At 41.2% G+C, this 22,966-nt stretch overlaps 1 protein-coding gene across 1 annotated transcript in view; it reads left to right on the top strand.

Annotated features, from left to right (window-relative positions):
* Positions 1-21,010, top strand: part of mettl22 (methyltransferase 22, Kin17 lysine) — a 21,944-nt gene extending 934 nt beyond the window's left edge. Inside the window, exons 2-11 of the mRNA XM_055650991.1 lie at positions 2,612-2,759; positions 3,268-3,594; positions 6,707-6,747; positions 6,847-6,991; positions 10,224-10,295; positions 11,400-11,453; positions 12,850-12,930; positions 14,654-14,756; positions 16,970-17,138; positions 20,256-21,010. Of these exons, the coding sequence (XP_055506966.1) occupies positions 2,654-2,759; positions 3,268-3,594; positions 6,707-6,747; positions 6,847-6,991; positions 10,224-10,295; positions 11,400-11,453; positions 12,850-12,930; positions 14,654-14,756; positions 16,970-17,138; positions 20,256-20,309 (1,152 nt within the window). The 5' untranslated portion in view covers positions 2,612-2,653 and the 3' untranslated portion in view covers positions 20,310-21,010. The remainder of the gene's footprint in view (positions 1-2,611; positions 2,760-3,267; positions 3,595-6,706; positions 6,748-6,846; positions 6,992-10,223; positions 10,296-11,399; positions 11,454-12,849; positions 12,931-14,653; positions 14,757-16,969; positions 17,139-20,255) is intronic.
* Positions 21,011-22,966: the final 1,956 nt, after the last annotated feature.

Genomic DNA, 22,966 nt, shown 5'->3' with positions numbered 1-22,966 from the left:
GATTAAAGATAGTCCGAGGGTCACAAATCAGCTAGTTAGTAGCTCTCTAGTTGTGGTAGGATGATTCAGTTGCCTGATAACAGCTGTTTAATTTAGTTTATAGTCACGTGTACTGAGGTACAGTGAAAAGCTTTTTTGTTGCGTGTTATCCAGTCAGCAGAAAGACTATACATGATTACAATCGATCCATCCACAGTGTATAGATACAGGATAAAGGGAATAAGCAAGATAGACACAAAGTGCTGGAGTAACTCAGGGGGTCAGACAGCATCACTAGTGAAAAGGAACAGGTGACATTTCGGGCAGAGACCCTTCTTCAGACTGAGAGTCAGGGAAGTGGACACTGGAGGTAAGGGAAGGTGGGGTACAAAGCAGAGCCTGCACCGATGACTCAGGAAAGGTGGAGCCCACAATAGTCCATTGTTGGCTGGGGACAAGGTGATATCGAAGGACAAATGGTGAAATTAGCAAGAGAACCAGGGTGGGGGAGGAACAGAGAGAGAGAGTGAATGCAAGGGTTACTTAAAATTCAGATAATCGGGAGACAGATTGGGATAGACTGGAGATGTGGGGATTCAGATTGGGCTGGGGAACAATATGCCTGTCCTGTGCTGGACTCGAGGCTTGCAAGGGCCTGTGGCCAAAGTGAATAATTTAGACAGTTGAAATTAATTGATAGGATCACAACAAAAATCTACTATCTGTAATGGTGCCAGTTAAACTTGAGGGTTGTCGCTGTAAAATTATCTGTTTCACAAAAGAAAAGGAAATCTATTATCCTTATCTGGCTTGGTGTAACGTGACTTCATAGCAACCAATGCCCTTAAAAGTGGCTGTAAAAGTTGCTCATTAGAAAGGAAAATAATGTTAGCCAGTGAATGCCAGGAATTACCATATCGTGCGAACAAATTAGAAAATATGAGTTAATGTTGAGAAATCTCAACCGTAGATCAGGATTCTGTATGTTTACACATATCCTGCTGCTGGAAAGTAAGGCATGCAATACTTTATTTATTTAAATTTAAAATGAATGAAACTGATTATGTAACAGCCTGCACAGAATAGAGATCTATATCGGTGAGACCAAGCGGAGGTTGGGCGATCGTTTTGCCGAACATCTCCGCTCGGTCCGCAATAACCAAGCTGACCTCCCGGTGGCTCAGCACTTCAACTCCCCCTCCCACTCCGTCTCCGACCTCTCTGTCCTGGGTCTCCTCCATGGCCACAGCGAGGAGCACCGGAAATTGGAGGAAAAGCACCTCATATTCCACTTGGGGAGTCTGCATCCTGGGGGCATGAACATCGAATTCTCCCAATTTTGTTAGTCCTTGCTATCTCTTTTCCCCCTTCCTCAGTCCCCCTGCTGTCTCCTCCAATCCCCCAGCCTTCGGGCTCCTCCTTTTTCCTTTCTTGTCCCCGCCACCCCCGATCAGTCTGAAGAAGAGTTTCCGCCCAAAACGTTGCCTATTTCCTTCGCTCCATAGATGCTGCTGCACCCGCTGAGTTTCTCCAGCTTTTTTGTGTACCTGCACAGAATAGAGAACAGTTCATCTCTTTCAAGCGGCATGGTGGCGCAGTGGTAGAGTTGCAGCGCCGGAGACCTGGGTTTGATCCCGACGGGTACTGTCTGTACGGAGTTTGATGTTCTCCCCGTGACCGCATGGGTTTTCTCCGAGATCTTCAGGTGTGTAGGTTAATTGGCTTGGTAAATGTTCCTAGTGTGTGTAGGATAGTGTTAATATGTGGGGATCGCTGGTCAGCACGGACCCGGTGGGGCGATAGGGCCTATTTCCGCGCTGTACCTCTAAACAAAACTAAAAGGAGAATTTGCCCAATAGATGAGATTTTGGACAGGAGTTTGGGATATGAAACCCTGAGCTGGAATCTTGTAGGTGAATGTGACCAGCCACATGTTAGGGATTAATTCACAGCTGACACTGCTAACTCCAACTAGGCAATGTCAGCTGCAGCTATCTATATCCCTCATAGTTCTATGTAACTTCATCATGTCCCTTCTTAACCGTTGCTGTTGAAGGGAAAACGAGACCTAGTCTCTCCGGTCTTTTCTCAAAATTAAAATGCCTCATCCCAGGAAAAAATCCTGCTAAATTTCCGCTACATTTTGTGTTTTGCTTAATCTAATCTAAGTTTCTTTTCGTAAACCCGTGCTGTTCTCTTCAGGATGCTCTGTTACTGTAATATTTTTTCCCACTAATGGTAGACTACATGTTGATAATTCCCTGTGATCTCCCTCTTCTTAAATAGTACGATCACGTTTCTTTATTTAAGTGGAGGAAATAAAATGACAAACAAAATACATTTGTTTAATTTACCAATAAATTAACCTTCAATGTTTCATCATTATTCTGATGAAGTCAACAGTTTGATTGGTGAGCACGTGATTAAGAATGGATCAAAGCTTTATTAAATTGTGCGCATAACTTGCTGAATTTATTTAGAATGCTTATTGGATTTAAAATGGAAATGCAATTCAACGTTAATCTCTGGGAAAATTAAACACTGAAAATCGAATGGATGTTTTGGGGCTCTCTTTTCATTGAGTTTTCTCTTTGTGTGACGCCCAGCTTACGGTAATGTTTCTGTATTCCAGTGTGGTGACACCCTGCCATGCTGCTGCAGACACGGGGAATGCATGGATTCAATCACATTCACCAGTGACACAGTGCTTTCTGATGTCCACATCTACACCCCAAACTGTAGCCACTTGATGGTGAGGCTGAATGGAGATGGACAACCAGGTACTGAATGATTGAATGAATGAATGAATAAGTTTATTGGCCAAGTATTCACATACAAGTATTCACATACAAGGTACACCGTGGCAGCCATCGTCAGTGCCAGCAGCAGCTATAGTACCAGCAACTACACTGACAGCAACTACACTGCCAGCAGCTACAGTGCAAGCAACTGTGTGAGAATTATGTTACGTCTTATCTTCCGTTGACGGAATCCGTGTGTGTTTCTCCTGAGCCGTAGTCAGAAGTGACCATGATAGATGCAGCCTGACCCATTCAACAGACATAAATGCTCAGTTTTATTACCATCTCATTTGACAACGTTGTTAGAACAGTGTATAAATCGAAAGAATGTATATTTTAAATAATATTTGCAATCTATTAATATTTATGTAGCTACAAAATGATTGATATTACAAACTTATATTTTAATGCTTTTAAATTGGTAACATGTTGTGCATTACATTGACATTACTAAAAGTACTCCAACTTCCTTTTTTAAATTCTGCAGTTTTTGTGTCGAAGTTCAAAATACTACATAATAGTACTGCCCACAGCAAGGGTGACGTGGAGCATCTGAACAATGAGGAAACCAGAGATGATGATTTGATTCACCAGATTGGTGGCGGTGGAGCCACTGTGAGTGGCAAAGATGAACCACGCTCTGACACCTTGCTTGATGCTGATGGAGACCTGGACGTCACGAGAAGATCTGATGGCAATCTTCACTCTGATGAAGACGATGAATGGAGAGAGAAAGTATATCCCACCATAATCAGTAAAGGGGAAGATTTTTTCAACGAGGAGCAGGAGGAAGATTGCAGTGAGATCAGAATAGGTATGTAGACAAAAATGCTGGAGAAACTCAACGGGTGAGGCAGCATCTATGGAGAGAAGGAATAGGCGACGTTTCGCATCGAGACCCTTCTTCAGACTGATGTTGGGGGAGGTACGTCAGTATAAATGGCACTTGGCCTGCCATCAGAATATTACACAAAGGAATAAGAATGTTTTGGGATTTTTACACATGTTATATCCTATCAAGATTGATGGCCCTGTTGATAATTGTGAATATCGGCAAAATTAGTTTTCAAACATCTACTAAATGTTTGTGGAAAGCATGCTATATAACTGGACTTTGATCATTGATGGAGAAAAGACAATTCCCTGGTTTCTTTGCCCTTTGGTTGTGTTATTTAAATTTAGTTGCAAAATCGCTTTTATAATCTGACATTTAATTTAGATTATTTGCCCACAATTCTGGGACAATAAAATAAAGGTCACAGATTATCAAGATTCAGATGATTATTATTATGTAATGTGAATCACTGTATTCTGATTGAAATGACAATAAATGGCCAGCAACATAGATTGTTTTTAAAGACAGGGTAAATGTAATCACAGTTAGTTCATGTTTTAAAATTGTATTTACTTTAGAAAAGGTAAATTCACACTGTAACCTAATGTTATGCACCTTCCACAAAAATTACACAATGAAGCACCATATAATAGGATAGAGAGATGTAAAAACATTGGAATTCTGTAAAAATGCAACTTACAGCATTCACCAGAAGTATTTAAAGTGGTGGTGGATAAATATTTGATATGGAGGGAATGGAGAAATGGCACAGAAAATGAGTCGAAGCCAGCATAGATCAGCTGCCATCACCCGGAATGATGTAGGAGCTTTCAAGGGTCTAATGAGCTACCCCTGTTTTTCGTTTTAGTTTAGAGATAATTAACCTACAAACCTGTACATCTTTGGAGTGTGGGAGGAAACCGAAGATCTCGGAGAAAACCCACGCGGTCACGGGGAGAATGTACAAACTCCGTACAGACAGCACCCGTAGTCGGGATCGAACAAGCGCTGTAAGACTCTACCACTGCGCCACCATGCCGCCCCTGCTCTCAATTTTTTTTGTCCTTGTGTTGGACCAAACAACATTCATGACTGGGTCTGAAGAAGGGTCTCGACCCAAATGACACCCATTCCTTCTCTCCAGAGACGCTGCCTGTCCCGTTGAGTTACTCCAGCTTTCTGTGTCTCTTCAGCATTCATGACTTTTAGATTAGCCGTAATGCATAATGTTATCATTTTGGAATTGATATTCGGGTCAGATTGTGTTTCCTTTTTAATAATTCAAGGCCAAAAGTAAATATTTATCTCCGTACCAACCTTGAATACAAATGCAATTCCTGACAACACTTTCTATTGTAAATTAAATCCATTTAATACTGTGAATTACTAGTGTAAACCTGTAAGATTAATTACATCCTTCTCCATTGGGCATGCGGAGGTGGCACAGTAAGAGAAAGCCTTACGTAGGCAAGAAAACCATTAGAAATCTAACATTTAACATGTTGTACGTCTGCTCCTGTGGTTCATTTATCCCTTGACCCGGGCACATTATCTTGGCTAGCCATGTGAATCTACGAGTCAAAGCCTCTTATTTCTGTCACTTTTTGTAATTCCACGTGTTGTAAGGGTTGCAGGTATGAACCTCTAATAGTAGTGGGACGGAACCTTCCATTCCTAATTTGACAACTGTTTATTGAGACTGGAATACAATGTTAAATTGTAGAAAATGGGTCTTGACTTGGCTAATTGGTGGATGCTTTCAATGGTCTACTCTAAGGCATGTGTGATCACCGTTCTAGTTATAATCCCCATTGGTTACCGGGCTACTGTCTGTGATGTTTATTTGTATATTCAAAAAAGCCCCTCATTGTCGTTCCTTAAAACTGCATTCTTCAGATTTATGCTTCAGTGTCCAGTGGAGCCGTAGAGTGATACAGCGTGGAAACAGGCCCTTCGGCCCAACTTGCCCACACCAGCCAATATGTCCCAGCTACACTAGTCCCACCTGCCCACGTTTGGTCCATATCCCTCCAAACCTGTCCTCTCCATATACCTGTCTAACTGTTTCTTAAATGTTGGGATAGTCCCTGCCTCAACTACCTCCTCTGGCAGCTTGTTCCATACACCCACCACTCTTGATATGAAAAAGTTACACCTCAGATTCCTATTCAATCTTTTCCCCTTCATCTTAAACCAATGTCCTCTGGTCCTCAATTCCCCAACTCTGGGCAAGAGACTATGTGCATCTACCCAATTTTTTAATCTCATGGTTTTATACACCTCGAAAAGATTACTCCTCATCCTCCTGTGCTTTCAAAGAATAGAGTCCCAGCCTGCTTAACCACTTCATATTGCTCAGATCCTCTAGTGCTGGCAATATCCTCATGAATCTTCTCTGTTCCCTTTCCTATAACACGGTGCCCTGAACTGAACACAATACTCTAAATGCGGCCTCACCAGCATCTTATACAACTGCAACATGACCTTCCAACTTCTGTGCTCAATACGCTGACTGATGAAGGCCAATGTGCCAAAAGTATTTTTGACCACCTTATCTACCTAGCAGATTTAATTGCATTGATTATTTAATGAATGTTAAAACAAGACTGTATTGCACGCACATAATTTATTTGTTAAACGTTTTTTTCGTCCATTGATATAATTCTCTTTGATACCATTCTCTATAATTGTGAACTGCTGTGATCGCTGCGTTTAGTTATTCTACTCTTTGCTCCCGTGCCTTCAGTTGCCAAAGTTCTCACAGAAATTTCCTCCATATACCTTTCTGCCTCCCTTTCCTTCTTTTAAGGCACTACATAAAATTGGCCATATTTTTAGTTACCCATTTTAATATCTCTACACGTTAACTTGAGATTGATAAGCGCTGTAAAGGAGCTGTATGAATGGAAGTTAGACACCAACAGCTAGAGTAACTCAGCGGGTCAGCCAGCATCTCTGGAGAGAAGGAATGGGTGATGTTTGGGGTCGAGACCCTTCTTCAGTATAAATGGAAGTTGTGATGCATATTTTTGTAAAGGCACATGAAACGTCTGATAAAATACAATATGTTGTATATATTTCCTTTTTACAGAACACACAATGGGTACTGCGCTGGAGGATGTCGGAAAGCAGGTATCCTATATATATATAAATATATATATATATTGCTTACAAAATTGAAATTAAATATATATTTTAAAATCTGTTTGACGGTAATCTTCCCATCTGCAGGTGTGGCGGGGTGCTTTTCTCCTTGCTGACTACATTTTAAATTATAGTCACCTATTCAGAGACCACACCGTTCTGGAGTTGGGAGCGGGCACAGGAATGACCAGCATTGTCACGGCAACTGTTGCTAAGACCATTTATTGCACAGGTGAGACAAAAACATGTTTGGATAATTAATTCACATTGATCGTTTGGTATTGACTACCCACCCACTAATGAAAGTTTTGCAAATGTACAGTCAATAGCTGTGTTCTCAAAACACTCAGCATCGTGGGGGTGAAAGCAATCTGTGTTCTGCTTTACAATTTATTGTTAATTGTGTTGTGATGGTTGTGTTTAGATAAACAAATATTAATGGCATAGCTTCCACAACTAGGGAGTTGCATGAGAAGTAGTTAATGAGGTTACAGGTCAAATATTTATTGGGCATTGTTGCAAGCAACAGCGGCCCCTGTGAGGATTTGGAAGGCTGAGTAGAATAGCTGAGTGGTGTGTAGAGAATGCCAGACACTGAACTCTGCCATTGGGAAGAATAATAAATCCTCATTGGGAGAATAATAAAGAGATGTACGCAGTGAATCCTCGGGCTATTGTTCAGGGCCAAACCACCGCACCTGCTTCATCAAGGACCATGCACCCATCATAGGATCTGTCCTCAACTCCGCAGCAAATGAAACAGCCAAGTCTGAGGAAACTTGTGTTGGTGTGATTGATGTCCAAGTATGAGAGTTGTTTGGGGCCAGGGGGTTATTATTTGTTCTCTCACTCCCTGTGGAATTTGTTTCAACTTTTCACTGACTTGTCCGGTTTGCCTGGAGGTGCTGCCAGAGCTGCAGGCATTCTCTGCCAAATGGGGCTGAAACAATGTTTGTAATGCCTTTGTTAACCCTGGCAGCTGGCTGAAATAAACACAGCTAACAAGCAGAATGTATTGAAGTAGAGATGAATGGTACTAATGTGATTGTCCTTGCAAAGAACCACACGTGGACTGTATGATGAACGGTTTACTCAGCCACAGCCTCTTTCAGCTGAGATTAGGCTGCAGTGGCCATTAATATTGGCCAAGGCATGTGGTAGGCTAATTGCATACTTACATACTCCCCACCATAAGCAGCGGGACTGCAGATTGACCAATAACATTCAAATGCATTACATGAAGGAAGTGGAGTCTTTTTAAAATTAATTGCAAATTTGCTGAGTTAAACATAGAAACATAGAAATTAGGTGCAGGAGTAGGCCATTCGGCCCTTCGAGCCTGCACCGCCATTCAATATGATCATGGCAATATGATCATAAATAAAACAAATGTCTCGGAGTAGCTGCCGAACCACGGGCTGCAGGAGGGGAGGCTGCCAAGCCGGCCCCTGCTCATCCCCCGAAGACCAGAGACCGACCGACCGAGCGGATGGAGCCAGTGACGGCGATGAGTGAGGAGGGAGCCTGGTCTGGGGCCACGCCCTCATAAGAGGAGGTGCTCAAAATACAGCAAAGAGAGAAACACAGGTCGCCCACACGACTTTGGAAACGATGGCACCAAAAACCTGGGACTGCCTGGATCGGGCACCTTAAGCATGGGGCTAGACTTCAAATGCACACTTGGCCAATCATGGACTATTTCATGTGCCAAGCGGGAATGTTTTACGTATGGACATACTTTACTGGGTTGTGTGTAAGAAAATACGTGTGTAAGCATTTGCACAATGTCAATAAAAACATCATTGACATTGTCATTCACCACTCCATGAACCGATGTGACCAACAGTGGGTGTTAACGTTTAAAGGCCTCAATTTGCTGGAACATTGATCTCTCAATGCCATGGATCAGGAGTTGGGGATCAACAGGAGTATTAAACAATATAAACAGCTGTTGGAATTAGGATAAATATGATTTACTGGAAACTGAATGATGAGCAGCATTTGAAATGACATAAAATGGGCTTACAATTAATAACATTCCAATGATTTTTGTACAATATTGTGAAATGCCTTTTGTAAAATAATCCTGTGCCTTACATACACACATTTCACAAGGTAATAGTCAAAATAACCAACAAATTAGTACGTGATGAACCATTGATGTGGATCAACAACCAGAGGGACAGCAAGAACATTGTTTCCTGACGATTTAGTGCAGCATTGTACATGCTGTCTCATGAACATTCACACTATGCCATTAGAAACAAATATGTACAACCAGCTGACTAGGGAAGACAATCTAAGCATTGTGTAGGAAGGAACAGCAGATGCTGGTTTAAACCGAAGATAGACACAAAAAGCTGGAATAACTCAACGGGTCAGACAGCATCTCTGGAGAGAAGGAATAAGGGTCGAGACCCTTCTTCAGTCCAATGCAGGTCATCACAGGTTCTGTGCTGATTGTGGCTCGTGTCTGCCCGAAGGAAGCATCAAACGTGAAGACTAGTATTGTCTAATAGCCACTGCAACGGTTCAGAGGGTGGCAGACCAAAGCTGCGGGTCATCGATGAACACCTTGAACTGGGAGCTGATTGCTTCTTCACTGGCGTAACCTGTGATGCTTTGAAAGATTCTCTGTGTGGAGGAGTGTAGTTAGTGGTGAGTTTAGCTCAATCACCATGCTGTTTTGTACCTCTTCTATTTTGGTCCTAATGATGATAAGAACTGAATCTGACAGAGAACAAAGCAGCACGGCTTTCATCCACATGAATAGAAGCAACTTTTGGTCCCATAAATTGTCGTCCTTTGAGGTACCATTCCTGACCTTGAGAATCAATCTCCAGCACTGCAATCATTGCACTTGCTGCCTGAGAGTCATGTAAGGCCCACAAGTCACATTTTCATCAGACTACCCTCTTCATTATGTAATGTTAGATTAAAGTGGCTGCAGCACAGATAATGGTACATATCTAACAAGAAGATGAAGGGTATTTCAAGAAAGATGTATTAAAGAGACCAAAGGAAAAGATTCATCCAAACAAAAGCAGTACTTAGCGGGGACCATGACAGAAGCTTCCTCGTGGCCATTCCTGGAAGCGACGACAAGATGCATTCTGACACGTCGGGCGACAATTCTGTCAACATGTTAGACAACAACGGAAGGCAACAGCGAGCGAAATCGTCTGACACACGAGCGAACGAACGAATGAATACTTAGCTAGAAGTTATAACAAAGATGGATGAAAATCAGTGGTGGAGGAACTCAGTGGGTCAAGCAGCGTGTGCAGAGGGAATGGACAGTTGGCGTTTCAGGTCAAGACCAATCTTCAGACTGATCCAGCACTTTGTTCCTTGCTCAACAATCTAGCATTTAAATTGTACGTTTCCCATTAGATAATTATCATTTAAAGATGTATACTGTATATATCATCTATAGACTTCAACCTATATATTTTTATTTTCAGATGTTGGTGAAGATTTACTGAATATGTGTCAACGAAATGTAATCGCAAACAAACATATTTATGGAACGACAGGTAAAATAAATATAGTCAAATCTTTTATAAGTTTCTGCTCGGTTTCTTTTCTTTTCAAGCAGTAAGCTGCTAAATAGTTCAGTCTGAAGAAGGGTCTTGACCTGAAACGTCACCCATTCCTTCTCTCCGGAGACGCTGCCTGTCCCACTGAGTTACTCCAGCATTTTGCGCCTATCTTCGGCATCTGCAGTTCCTTCCCACACTAAATAGTTTATGTTTAAGTAGAAGGTACAAAAACTTGACTCGGGAAGCTTAACCAGGCCCAGGGACAGCTTCTTCCCTGTTGTGAGCAGAATACTGAACGGTCCTTTCATAACCTAGGGTGTAAACCTGATCTTATAACGTATTTCTCTGCCGTCATTGTACTTTTTCTCTAACACTATATTCTGCTCCCTGGTATTTTCCCCTTTACACTGATTGTACTCATATACAGTATGATCTGATTTAATCGGATAGCATGCAAACAAGCCTTTTCTCTGTATTTCAGTACATGTGTCAAAAATATACCAATATCTAATTTAAGGGCCTGTCTCACTTAGGCTATTTTTTAGGCGACTGCCGGCGACTAGGCTGTCACCACATGGTTCCCGGGGTGTCGCCTGTATGGTCGTGAGTTGCACAAAGAGTTGTAGCATTTTTTTGGTCGCTGCTGGATTTTGAAATGTTCAAAACTTTTTGGCGACTGTCGGCGACCGTGGGCTTGTCGTAGCTTGTCTTCTCCTGACGTAGGTGCTGTTGTAGGTTGTCGCCAGGGTGTTGTAGGTTGTCGCCGGTGCTGACTTCGGTGAATTGCCGTAGTCGCCTAGTGGGACAGGCTCTTAAGCTTGTTCATAGAGTCAGCATATGAACTTCAGCTACCACCAGTGTCACATAACTATATTTATAGTTCCAACAAATCTAGAGTTTAATCCTAAATATGTACGTCTTTTAATACTTTTATCAAAAAAAATGTATGATGAACTTTTGGAAATATTTACAAAATGTATAATTTTACAATAATCGCATATAGGCACACTATTATTGCATAGGACTATTACTGCACACTATGTACATTGATCTTATTTTTCCTAATCGAAATATTTTGTGTTTTACATAATATACCAGGAAGTGAAATAAAAGTAAGAGACCTGGACTGGCTAAAAGATGAATTTTGCACAGGTAAGAAGTCAATTTAAATATAGTTTTGTATCATTATACTTTGTTCATGAATCAAAGATAGACACCCTAAGCTTTTCCCTTCAAACCAGGTCACTCCCCAGTGTTCATTGAGTTCACAGCCTCATCTTGCTTCCCTCCCTGTCTAGTCACCTTTGGCTCTATACCTCAATAGTATCCTTGCTTTTAAGTGTTCTTTTAGTTCATACAGATCCCATTCTTCATATAACATACCATAAAGTTTTTATAACATAACTGACTCCAGTCTGAAGAAGGGTCTCGACCCGAAGCGTCACCTATTCCTTCGTTCCATAGATGCTGCCTCACCCGCTGAGTTACTCCAGCATTTCAGTCTACCTTTGTTAATTCAGCTCATCTATTTCTGAAATCTTAAATACCGTGTCATCCCCAATCAACATTATTTCCATCCACTTTTCTCCAAGCATCTCAACTATTCCTAACCTCAGCTTTACCCAATTTATCCTTCACCTGTTCCGGTCAAACGGCCGATGTCTTAGTTAATCTAGGCACAAGGAACTGCAGATGTGGTTAATATATCTTGAATCTTAATCAATGCCTTCAATTTAAAATCCCCACATTTAAATAGCTTCATGGCCTTGCTTCTTCTCTTTATCTACATGGTATACAGTAAATGTTTGTTCTGATTCCAACTCTTTCTTTGTCTGAATTCTGCAATCATTCAATCATTATGTCTAGCATGGACACAAAAAGCTGGAAGTAACTCAGTGGGACAGGCAGCATCTCTGGAGAGAAGGAGTGGGTGACGTTTCGGGTCGAGACCCATCTGAGTGTGAAGAAGGGTCTCGATCTGAAACGTCACCCATTCCTTGTCTCCAGAGATGCTGCCCGTCCCACTGAGTTACTCCAGCATTTTGTGTCTATCTTCAGTTTAAACCAGCATCTGCAGTTCCTTCCTGCACATTATGTCTAGCATTCCCTGAGTCTTTTCCCTAAACCTCTTGCCCTCCCCTACATATTTCTTCGTACCATAAAATCCATCTCATGGACCAAAGTTCTAATCATTCTTCCTCGTTTTTTTTGTTCAATTTTCCCTGGTGTCCTGAGATATTTTTCCGTGGTTTAATTTGTTAAATCCAAGTTGTTGTTGGACATTACAGCTCTCCCACTCCATAACACACTGGTATGTGTTTTTGGCCAAAAGGTTCACTAAATGAATAGCATTATTTAAGTTAAAATGTATCCTGGAAATATTAGTACACGAACATTGTCTGATTGCTAGATTCCTGTGTGATTTTCCCTTTCATTTTCTCCAAAGCAAAATTAGATAAAAAATTCTAAATAATCATTTTTAAAAGTAGGAGATGCAATTACATCCACGTAAGATTTTGTGATGTTTTAAATTACTTTTTTACTACAGACACTAAAAACCCATACTGTTGGTCGGAAGAAGAAACTGCCCAGTTGCATGACCAGACGGATGTGCTGTTTGCTGCTGATGGTACGGGCTACCATGTGTAAAGTACATCACATCGAAGTATCATCACTGATCAACTACTTTTAAGTATTTTGATAGAGTCATAGAGTCATCTTCTTCTTGCATATGGCGTGCACAGCCTAAAGTTGTAAGACAACTTGGCCTATTTGATCTTATTTGATTGCGCTCGCCAGGTTGATTGCATTCGTTGAAACAGGGTGGACCACGTGTAGGTTGCAATCTCCCAGCCCGGTCATAGAGTCGTAGAGTGATACAGTGTGGAAACAGGCCCTGTGGCCCAACATGCCCCAGCTACACTAGTCTCACCTGCCTGTGCTTGGTCCATATCCCTCCAAACCTGTCCTATCCATGTACCTGTCTAACTGTTTCTTAAATGTTGGGATAGTCCCAGCCTCAACTGCCTCCTCTGGCAGCTTGTTCCATAAACCCATCACATTTTGTGTGAAAAAGTTACCCCTCAGATTTCTATTAAATCTTTTCCCTTTCACATTGAACCTGTGTCCTCTGGTCCTCGATTCCGCTATTCTCGGCAAGAGGCACTGTGCATCTACCTGATCTATTCCTCTCATGATTTTATACACCTCTATCAGATCATCCCTCATCCTCCTGCGCTCCAAGGAATAGAGACCCAGCCTACTCAATCTCTCCCTATAGCTCCCTCTAGTCCTGGCAACAACCTCATAAATTAAGCTTGACAATATATTTTCTATAACATGGTGCCCAGAACTGAACACAATATTCCAAATGTAATCTCACCAACATCTCATACAACTTATATATTTTTCTGATGTTTAATTTAGTTTAGAGATACAGCGCGGAAACAAGCCCTTTGGCCCACTGGGACCGCGCCGACCAGCGATCCCTGCACTTTAACACTATCCAACACAGACTAGGGGCAATGTTTACATTTACTAAGCCAATTAACCTACAAACTTGCATGTCTTTGGAGTGTGGGAGGAAACCGAAGATCTCGGAGAAAACGCACGCAGGTCACGGGGAGAACGCGCAAACTCCGTACAGACAGCACCCGTAGTCGGGATTGAAGCCGGATCTCTGGTGCTGCATTCGCAGTAAGGCAACAACTACTGCTGCGCCACCGTAAGACTTGACGATGATGGTCTTGTATGCTACAATTTCCATTTATATGTACCTAAACTTCCACCCTTTCAGTGTTTAAAAATAATTTACAGCAAGTCGTGTTCATCCAAGTATTCTGGTTAGAAGAGCCAATAATTCTCTGTCGTTAGCAACGCATTTTGTGATTAAATTGGTGACGACTGAGTTTTGTGCTTTGCACACTGTGTGTTTAATAACAATATGCATCAAGGATTATGCCATGCAATGTTCTTATTTTATATAGTTTACCCTTTAAAGTTGAGCAATAGCACAAATGATGCACAAGTGATTTATAGCTGCAAGAACATGAACATGAATCACAATAACTCCAGCGGATAGTCCTGGCCAAGTGTTGTCCCAGAATTAAAGATGAGACTGAGAGAATTACTTCAATAATTTCATGTTGTTCTTTATTGTTGTGTTGTACTTATATTGTATTAAAATGTCCTTCGAGAATGCCAAGTCGTCTTTATCACATGTTAGTTGAGACATTTTGGGATATGCTAATTTTACTGTTAGTAAAGAGTTGGTTTATAAAGTATCCCTTTCAATGGATTTTAAAGAGCAGGTACATTAGATTAAATGTGTGTGTTTACTCCTTGTTTTGCAGTATTCTACGATGATGACTTGACAGATGCATTCTTTCAGACAATCTACAGAGTTTTGAGCCATTTGAGAAATCCAAGTACTGTATATCTCTCTGTGGAGAAAAGGTAAGCACGGGAAAGACATGGACAACCAGTGATGGTATGGATTGTAAAACCTACATTTTTAGGATTGGAGTGTGTAATAGCCATCAGGTTATTAAACACGGCAACAAACAAGTTCTGAACTCCAACAGACTATTATTATTATTGCACGATAAAGTGTTTGCTTTTTGAGTATGTGCGTATGTGTATATACACACACACACTGAACTTGTTTACCTCTCGTTTACTATGTTTACATATTCTGTTGTGCTGCAGCAAGCAAGAATTTCATTGTCCTATCTGGGACACATGACAATAAAACTCTCTTGTCTCTTGACATCTTGGAAGGAAATTTTAGAAAGTCCAAGTTCAAGTTACATTTATTGTCACATGCACCAGTCGGTACAGTGAGATTTCAGTTACCATACAGCCATACGAATAAAAAAAAGCACACACTACACGATAGAGTTGAACATAAACATCCCCACACAACGTTACCCACTGTGAGTTCAGTCATCTTCCTCTTTGTTCACCCGTGGTCGGGGCCTTTGAGCCCTCTGCAGTCGCCGCTGCCGAAGGCCCTCTCGCTGGGATGAGGGAACTCCAACATCCGATGGAATTGCATCAGAAACCAATATATAATGCTATTTATTTATTGCTGCTGGTCATAAAAAGTTACCACATCAAGGTAGAGACTGGTTTGATGCTGAGAGTAGTTTATTTGTGAATACCACAGTATCCAGTAACCAAGGCGACCATTTAACATCCTTTAACTGACTGGACAGTTTTAAAGCTGCCACTCGCTGATCTGCATCAGCCGGAGCTAGATACTATAACTCCAACAGAAGGTAGTTGAGGCCAGTTCATTGGCTATATTTAAGAGGGAGTTAGATGTGGCCCTTGTGGCTAAAGGGATCAGGGGGTATATAGAGAAGGCAGATACAAGATACTGAGTTGGATGATCAGCCATGATCATATTGAATGTCGGTGCAGGCTCGAAGGGCCGAATGGCATACTGCTGCACCTGTTTTCTATGTTTCTATGTTTACACTAAGGCTTAGATGTGATACCAGACCCACTGCAATGTGATTGATTCGTAACCGTCTGCAAAATATTACTCAACTAATCTCTCCACTCATGTGGAAATTAAAGATAGGTAATAAATCGGGTTGGGAAGGGTCCCTTTTTCTCCAGCGATTCTGCCTGACCCGCTGAGTTACTTCAGCACTTTGTGTCTATCTTTGGTATTAATCGGCCTTGTAAATGACCTAATAAATGACCTTGCCAAAAACCCAACTATCTCCCATTTTAAAAAGTTGACATCACTTTTCCTCTTTTCTCTATGTCTTTTTTTCACTTATGTTCCTTTATTTCCAAAACTCCTACGGGACAACGTAAGAAACAATAAGTGAATCAGCTCTTCACACCAGCTGTGCCACACAATAAGGCCACGGCTGATCAACCCCTGGTCTCAACCCCACTTTCACACAAAGATAGAAACAAAATGCTGGAGTATCTCAGCGGGACAGGTAGCATCTCTGGAGTGAAGGAATGGGTGACGTTTCCGGTCGAGACCCTTCTTCAAACTAGTCAGAGGATAGGGAAACGTGAGATATAGACAGTGCAGATGTTGAAAGAACAGAGCCTCCTCAGAAAGTATAGACGGCTCTGTCCCTTCTTATGCAGTGCCTCAGCGTTCCTGGACCAGTCCAGTTTACTGTCCAGGCAAACTCCAGAGTACTTGTACTCCTTGGTAAACTGGACATCCACACCCTTGATGGAGACGGGACAGGGGTGTTCCTCTCCTCCTAAAGTCCACCACCAACTCCTCAGTCTTGTCGGTGTTGAGCTATCAGCTCTAATTCTAGACTCTCCCACAAGTGGAAACATCCTCTCCACATCCACTCTATCCAAGCCTTTCACAATTAAAATATATTTTCTAAATTTGGCACCAGGTGTCATGTTTATAATATTATGTTAAGATAAATAAATGGTCATATTCTTACAGTATAGGCAAATGTGTGTCTCGTAATTCAAGAGTGAAATGAACTGGATATTCTCATTGTATTCCCATTGTATTCTCATTGTATTCTCATTCCCATTGTATTCTCATTCCCATTGTATTCTCATTGTATTCTCAACATTCTGACCTATTTTAACTATAATGCATCTTCAAAAATACAGCAGCAGCTTTATAGCACCAGGATTTGTTAAAACTGAGGTGTGATTTCTTTCAGACTGAACTTTACGTTGCGAAAACTGGATGTTACATGCGATGCTTATGATCACTTCCGACTGTGTTTGGATGAGTTGGCAAACATGAGTGACGGGAGAACTTCATTTGTTGTGGAGTCAGTCAAACTTGCTTTTCCACAGTTCCTGGTTTATGAGCGAGTGGAACAATTGGTAAGTGATTTTGGGGGTTAGGGTTTTTAAAGAGTTGGTGAAAGAGTTCGGTTGCATAGACTTGTTTCTCAGACTGTCAAATCTAATTGGAGAACTCTCGGAGCAGAATGATCCGTGAAGAGAAATTAAAACAAATTATCGTGAGGGATGAAGGAATCTTGCAGAGATAAAGAATAAAGAGGAAAGAAGAAATGACAAGTAATGTTTTAACACAGCTGTGGATATTGATAAAGGACAGATCAAACATATTCCAGAAAGTATTTAAACAAAAACAAGCCAAAAGCAAAATACAATGGATGTTGGAAATCTGAAATAATAACAGAAAATAATCAGATTAACATTTCAAGCATTATCTGCAGAGGCGAAAATAAAAATTTAAATTTTTGACAACTTGGAAGAAACAATTCATAAGAAATATTTTCTCTTTACCTCTCCACAGTTGCTACCTAACTTGTTGAGCACTTCCATCTCTGTTCCACCTGTAACACTATACTCTGTACTATTTTTGCATTATCTCTATGTGTACGGTGTGACTGTACTTGTGTATAGTATGATTTGAAGATAGACACAAAATGCTGGAGTAACTCAGTGGGACAGGCAGCGTCTCTTGAGAGAAGGAATGTGTGACGTTTCAGGTCGAGTCCCTTCTTCAGACTCTTCAGACCAGTCTGAAGAAGGGTCTCAACCCGAAACGTCACCCATTCCTTCTCTCAAGAGATGCTGCCTGTCCCGTTGAGTTACTCCAGCATTTTGTGTCTCTTTGGTTTAAGCCAGCATCTGCAGTTCCTTCTTACACAAATGGTATGATTAGACTGGATAACAGGCAAACAAAGTTTTTCACTGTTTTTCAGTGCAGGTGACAATCTATACTATTATTAAAACTCTAATCTTGACCACTTCCTGTCTGCGTTGTAATTAAATTTGCACAAAAACGACCCCCATAGCGCTACGCTTTTTTGCTACCTTACTCACCATTCTCCTCTGCTGCAAGTCGAATAGGTTTTGTTTCGATCGGTGAAATAGTACAAAAGTTATGAAGGCTTTGAAGGTTCCCCCTCCCCCACACCCTCACACACCCCCCCCCCCCCCACACCCCTCCCCCACCACCCCCCCCCCCCCCCCCCCCCCCCACACCCCGAAGGGCCTGTTTCCGCGCTGTATCTCTAAACTATAATAAACTAAACTTTTCTTCATTTTCCTCATGTCCAATGGAAACAATTTTAAGTATTAGCAAAATTCTTACGTTTTTTGATTTTTTATCTCCACAATGTAGTTCTGTTTTCAAAATTGCTGCCCTGAATTGCTGAGTCCGTTTTCCTGTGATGGCAGAATCTCCCTCCTCTCCATGTTGTCCACAGATGTGGCCTGACCCGCTGAATTACTCCAGCACTCCAGATGTGTCCAGTTGTGAACCCAGTGACAGTGTGAGATGTCCACCATGTCCAATACAACTGATCGATCCCTAGTTAGTTAGTTTCAGTGGGAATGGAGATAAGCTTCACAGGGAGGGATTTTTATTTTCTGTAGATGCTGCAGCTAAAGCTAGGAATGATCTAAAACCATTTCCTCCTTTTCTAAGATAGACACAAAATGCTGGACGGATATTTTCAGAATAATTTCTGAAGTTGAAACTAATAATATTAGGAGTATCAGAACAAAGCCTAAAACTTACAACGAGCCAAAGAAACTGCCTTGATTACAGTAAAATAACTGGGAAAAAATTAATATTAAAATTTTGGAAAAGTCCTACAACCCCCACAATTAAAATGTGGATTATGGTAATTTCGGAGACCTTACATTTGGAAAGAACTAGACTTGTCTTAATTGACAAACAAGAATTATTTGTTAGAATATGGTCTCCATTTATTGACTTTTTGAAAGGGTAAATTGGTCCGGCACGGGAATCTGACTGAAGCTCGAACTCAGGATTAGATGAACAGTTATGTTTTATAATCTACGGACCTATCTCTAAAGTTGTATTATTGGTAAATCACTCCATTGTTTTTTATCGTGTCTTTTTTTTTTCTTCCTACTTTCTATCTATAAAAAAACCCCCAAATAGAAGCAGAGTTAATATACAATTGATAAATGAGAACCACTATTATTTTGATAGTTGGATTCCCATCTATTAGCAATGTGTGATTGATATACAAGATGTGTTTTTATTATGATATGTACATGCTTCTAATATATATATATTTTTTAATAAATAAATAAATAAATGCTGGAGTAATTCAGCAGGAGAGGCAGCATCTCTGGAGAGAACCAAACCAGCATCCGGAGTTCCTGCCGACGCCCTTCTTTCATAACTATCCCAAACGGTGTGGCTTTGTTGCCTGGATAACAACGATAACGACTCATTTACTGGTGTACTACATATGCGTGTGTGTGTGATGTGGAAGGGCCATGTTTGACATTAGACATTATGGCAGAAGAGGCAAGCTAAACTGTGGCTGCTTGTTGAATAATGATTGCCACCTAGTGGTAGTGTGTTGCCAGTGCTTCCAGATATATGTAGAACAAAGGTTAAGTATTGGTGCCAAGGAATTTGCTGCCAAGGAAATGTCACACCAAGCCAGCCGGCTGCCTGCCCCTTTTCAGGGGTTACGTCCGTGCCCGGGTGGTGTTAGAAAAGAACTACATGCTGTCCATGGGCGCCCTGGGGGATTTCCGGGACCACTGGGCACCGCTGGGGGTTGAATACATCCTTGACAAGGAATGTAAGATAGTTGTATAATAGTTAGTATACATCAGTCTGAAGAAGGGTCTCGACCCGAAACGTCACCTATCCCTTTGCTCCATAGATGCTGCCTCACCCGCTGAGTTTCTCCAGCATTTTTGTCTACCTTCTATTTTTCCAGCATCTGCAGTTCTTCCTTAAACATTGTATAATAGTTTATCATTTGTCGTGTATTATGGTGGTAGGTTCTGTGTTTTTTTTGCTATTGTATATATTATTTTAATATTTGAACAAATAGTTTTGATTTAAAAAAAGGAAATGTCACTCGACTTGAATCCTATTAATAACATCCATTTGTTTGTCCTTTGTGTAAAGGTTTTGTTTTTATTGGTCATTGCCATAGAGAATTGACTTTTTTTTTGTGGATTCCCTTACAGGAACTGTGGAAAATAATTGTTGAGCCGCACACAGCAATGAAAAGGCTATTGTAACTGAAAACACATGCAAAGCAGGACGGTTTATTGCTGTAGTTCATTTAAAGCTTTAGCCAAAGAAAGAAACGAGGTTATTATTTTAAAATACTAAGCTACTTTATTCAATATTTTATCTTTAATTGCAGCGTGGAAATGATATGGCGTACAATCACTTAATGTGTTTGGTTTGGATTTAACAGTGAATACGTCAATACCTCATTAAAATAATATGGAGCAGAACTTTATGCCTTGAAAGTACAAAAGATTATATTAGGCGGCTGAAGGGCCTGTTTCCATGCTATATCTCTGAAATTAAAACTAACTCTAAATCCACTGTGCCTTTCCCATCACTTTGAAAGAGCTATTTCTTTCTTTATTCACGCCTTGCTGCTTTTTGCCTGTGGTGTTTTAATTTATCCGTTTTAAGTTTATTGCTTTTTATTAGATCTTCCTGCAACATTCTCTTCTCTACAGAAAATAATCCTTGATTCTCCAGCCTTTTCATGTAGCAATAATTCTTCATCCTTGGTAGATATCAAGTAAATGTTCTCTGCGCCCACTCAAAATCCTTGGCTTAATAGTTACAGCTGATTAAAAAGTCAAAACTTGCAAGCTAAGTTTAATTTATTGTGATTGAGTTTACATGAAACTGGTTGCTGTATTTTGTAGAAGTATATTTTATGATGCATTGCATTTATTTTGATAATAAAGGTTAAAAATTGCAACAATGTGGATTTTTCTGTTATATTTGTCCTTTATATCATCAAACTGGAGGAGCAGAAACTAATTTAATTCAGTTTAGTTTATTGTTCTGTTTGTCAGAAACTCTATGCGCAGTAAATTGGCGTCATCTGTTTGAAATTGCAGTTTAAATGTGAAGGTTTACTGTAAAATAAAGTGTACATCACTTTGTAAATGTGAGTGGGAGTAGTGATATGACTGAGTGGCTTGGTGTAAATTAGGTACATGAATCAGCAGGGGGCCAGAGGAGAAACCTGCAAGTACCAGTGTGTACACTTGCCAACGTTTATAATGACAAACGTGTGGTGTACTTTGTGGCTGGAGCGAGTGCAGGCAATGAGACTGACCTGAGAGAGAGAGAGAGAGATGACTGTATGGTCTCAGTATGCTGAACCATGCACAATGGTGGAGCTGCTACACACTGCGTGTGGTGTTATAATGAAATAAAGGATAACGATCGGCATAGATAGAGTGGAAGTGGAGAGGATGTTTCCATCGGTGGGAGAGTCCAGGACCAGAGGTCACAGCCTCAGAATTAAAGGGCGCTCTTTTAGAAAGGAGGAGAGGAGGAACTTCTTTAGTCAGAGGGTAGTGAATCTGTGGAACTCATTGCCACAGAGGTCTGTGGAGGTCGAGTTAGTGGATATTTTTAAGGCAGAGATGGATAGATTCTTGATTAGAACGGGTGTCAAAGGTTATGGTGAGGGCAGGAAAATGGGATTAGGAGGCAGAGATCAGCCATGATTGAATGGTGGAGAAGACTCGATGGGCCGAATGGCCTAATACTGCTCCTATAACGTGAACTTGTGGTGTTGATTTATAGCAATGGAATCATTATAGCCCATGACAAAATGAAAATATTGAATACAAGATTAAATCCCCTATTTGCCAACTGTGCCATTAACTTTAGACCAGTTTGATTATTAGACTAATTAATTAGATTAATTTGGATGGAATTTAACTCGGTCAAGTGGGAGAAGTTACATTTTGGTACATTAAACCAAGGCAGGCAGGCACAGTAAATGACATGGCCCTGGTGGGTGATGTAGAGAGAGAGAACTAGGGCACAGCTTTATAATTCCGACAGTGGTGACGCAAGTGGACAAGGTGGAGAAGAAGGTATTTGGCGTGCTTGCCTTCATCGTTTAGGGTATTGAGTAGACAATAGGTGCAGGAGTAAGCCATTCGGCCCTTTGAGCCAGCACCGCCATCCCCAATCAGTATCATCCACAATCAGCACCCGTTCCTGCCTTCTCCCCATATCCCCTGACTCTGCTATCTTTAAGAGCCCTATCTAGCTCTCTCTTGAAAGTATCCAGAGAACCGGCCTCCACCGCCCTGAGGCAGAAATTCCACAGACTCACCACTCTCTGTGTGAAAAAGTGTTTCCTCATCTCCATTCTAAATGGCTTACCCCTTATTCTTAAAATCTGGCCCCTGGTTCTGGACTCCCCCAACATCAGGAGCATGTTTACTGCCTCTAGCGTGTCCAAACCCTTAATAATCTTATATGTTTCAATAAGATACCCTCTCATCCTAAATTCCAGAGTATACAAACCCAGTCGCTCCATTCACTCAGCGTATGACAGTCCCGCCATCCCGGGAATAAATTTTGTGAACCTACGCTGCACTCCCTCAATAGCAAGAATGCCCTTCCTCAAATTTGGAGATCAAAACTGCACACAATACTCCAGGTGTGGTCTCACTAGGGCCCTGTACATCTGCAGAATGACCTCTTTGCTCCTATACTCAACTAAAGTACAATCTGAAGAGGGGTCTCGACCTGAAACATCACCCATTCCTTCTCTCCAGAGATGCTGCCAGTCCCGCTGAGTTACTCCAGCATTTTGTGTCTACCACAGGAGTTAGGACATCATGTTACGACTGCACAAGTTGTTGGTGAGACCACACATGGAGACCACACACTGTTGCCC

Source organism: Leucoraja erinacea, chromosome 20 (genome assembly GCF_028641065.1).
Source record: "Leucoraja erinacea ecotype New England chromosome 20, Leri_hhj_1, whole genome shotgun sequence".
NCBI classification, from domain to species: domain Eukaryota; kingdom Metazoa; phylum Chordata; class Chondrichthyes; order Rajiformes; family Rajidae; genus Leucoraja; species Leucoraja erinaceus.
This window is presented reverse-complemented; position numbering and strand designations above follow the sequence as displayed.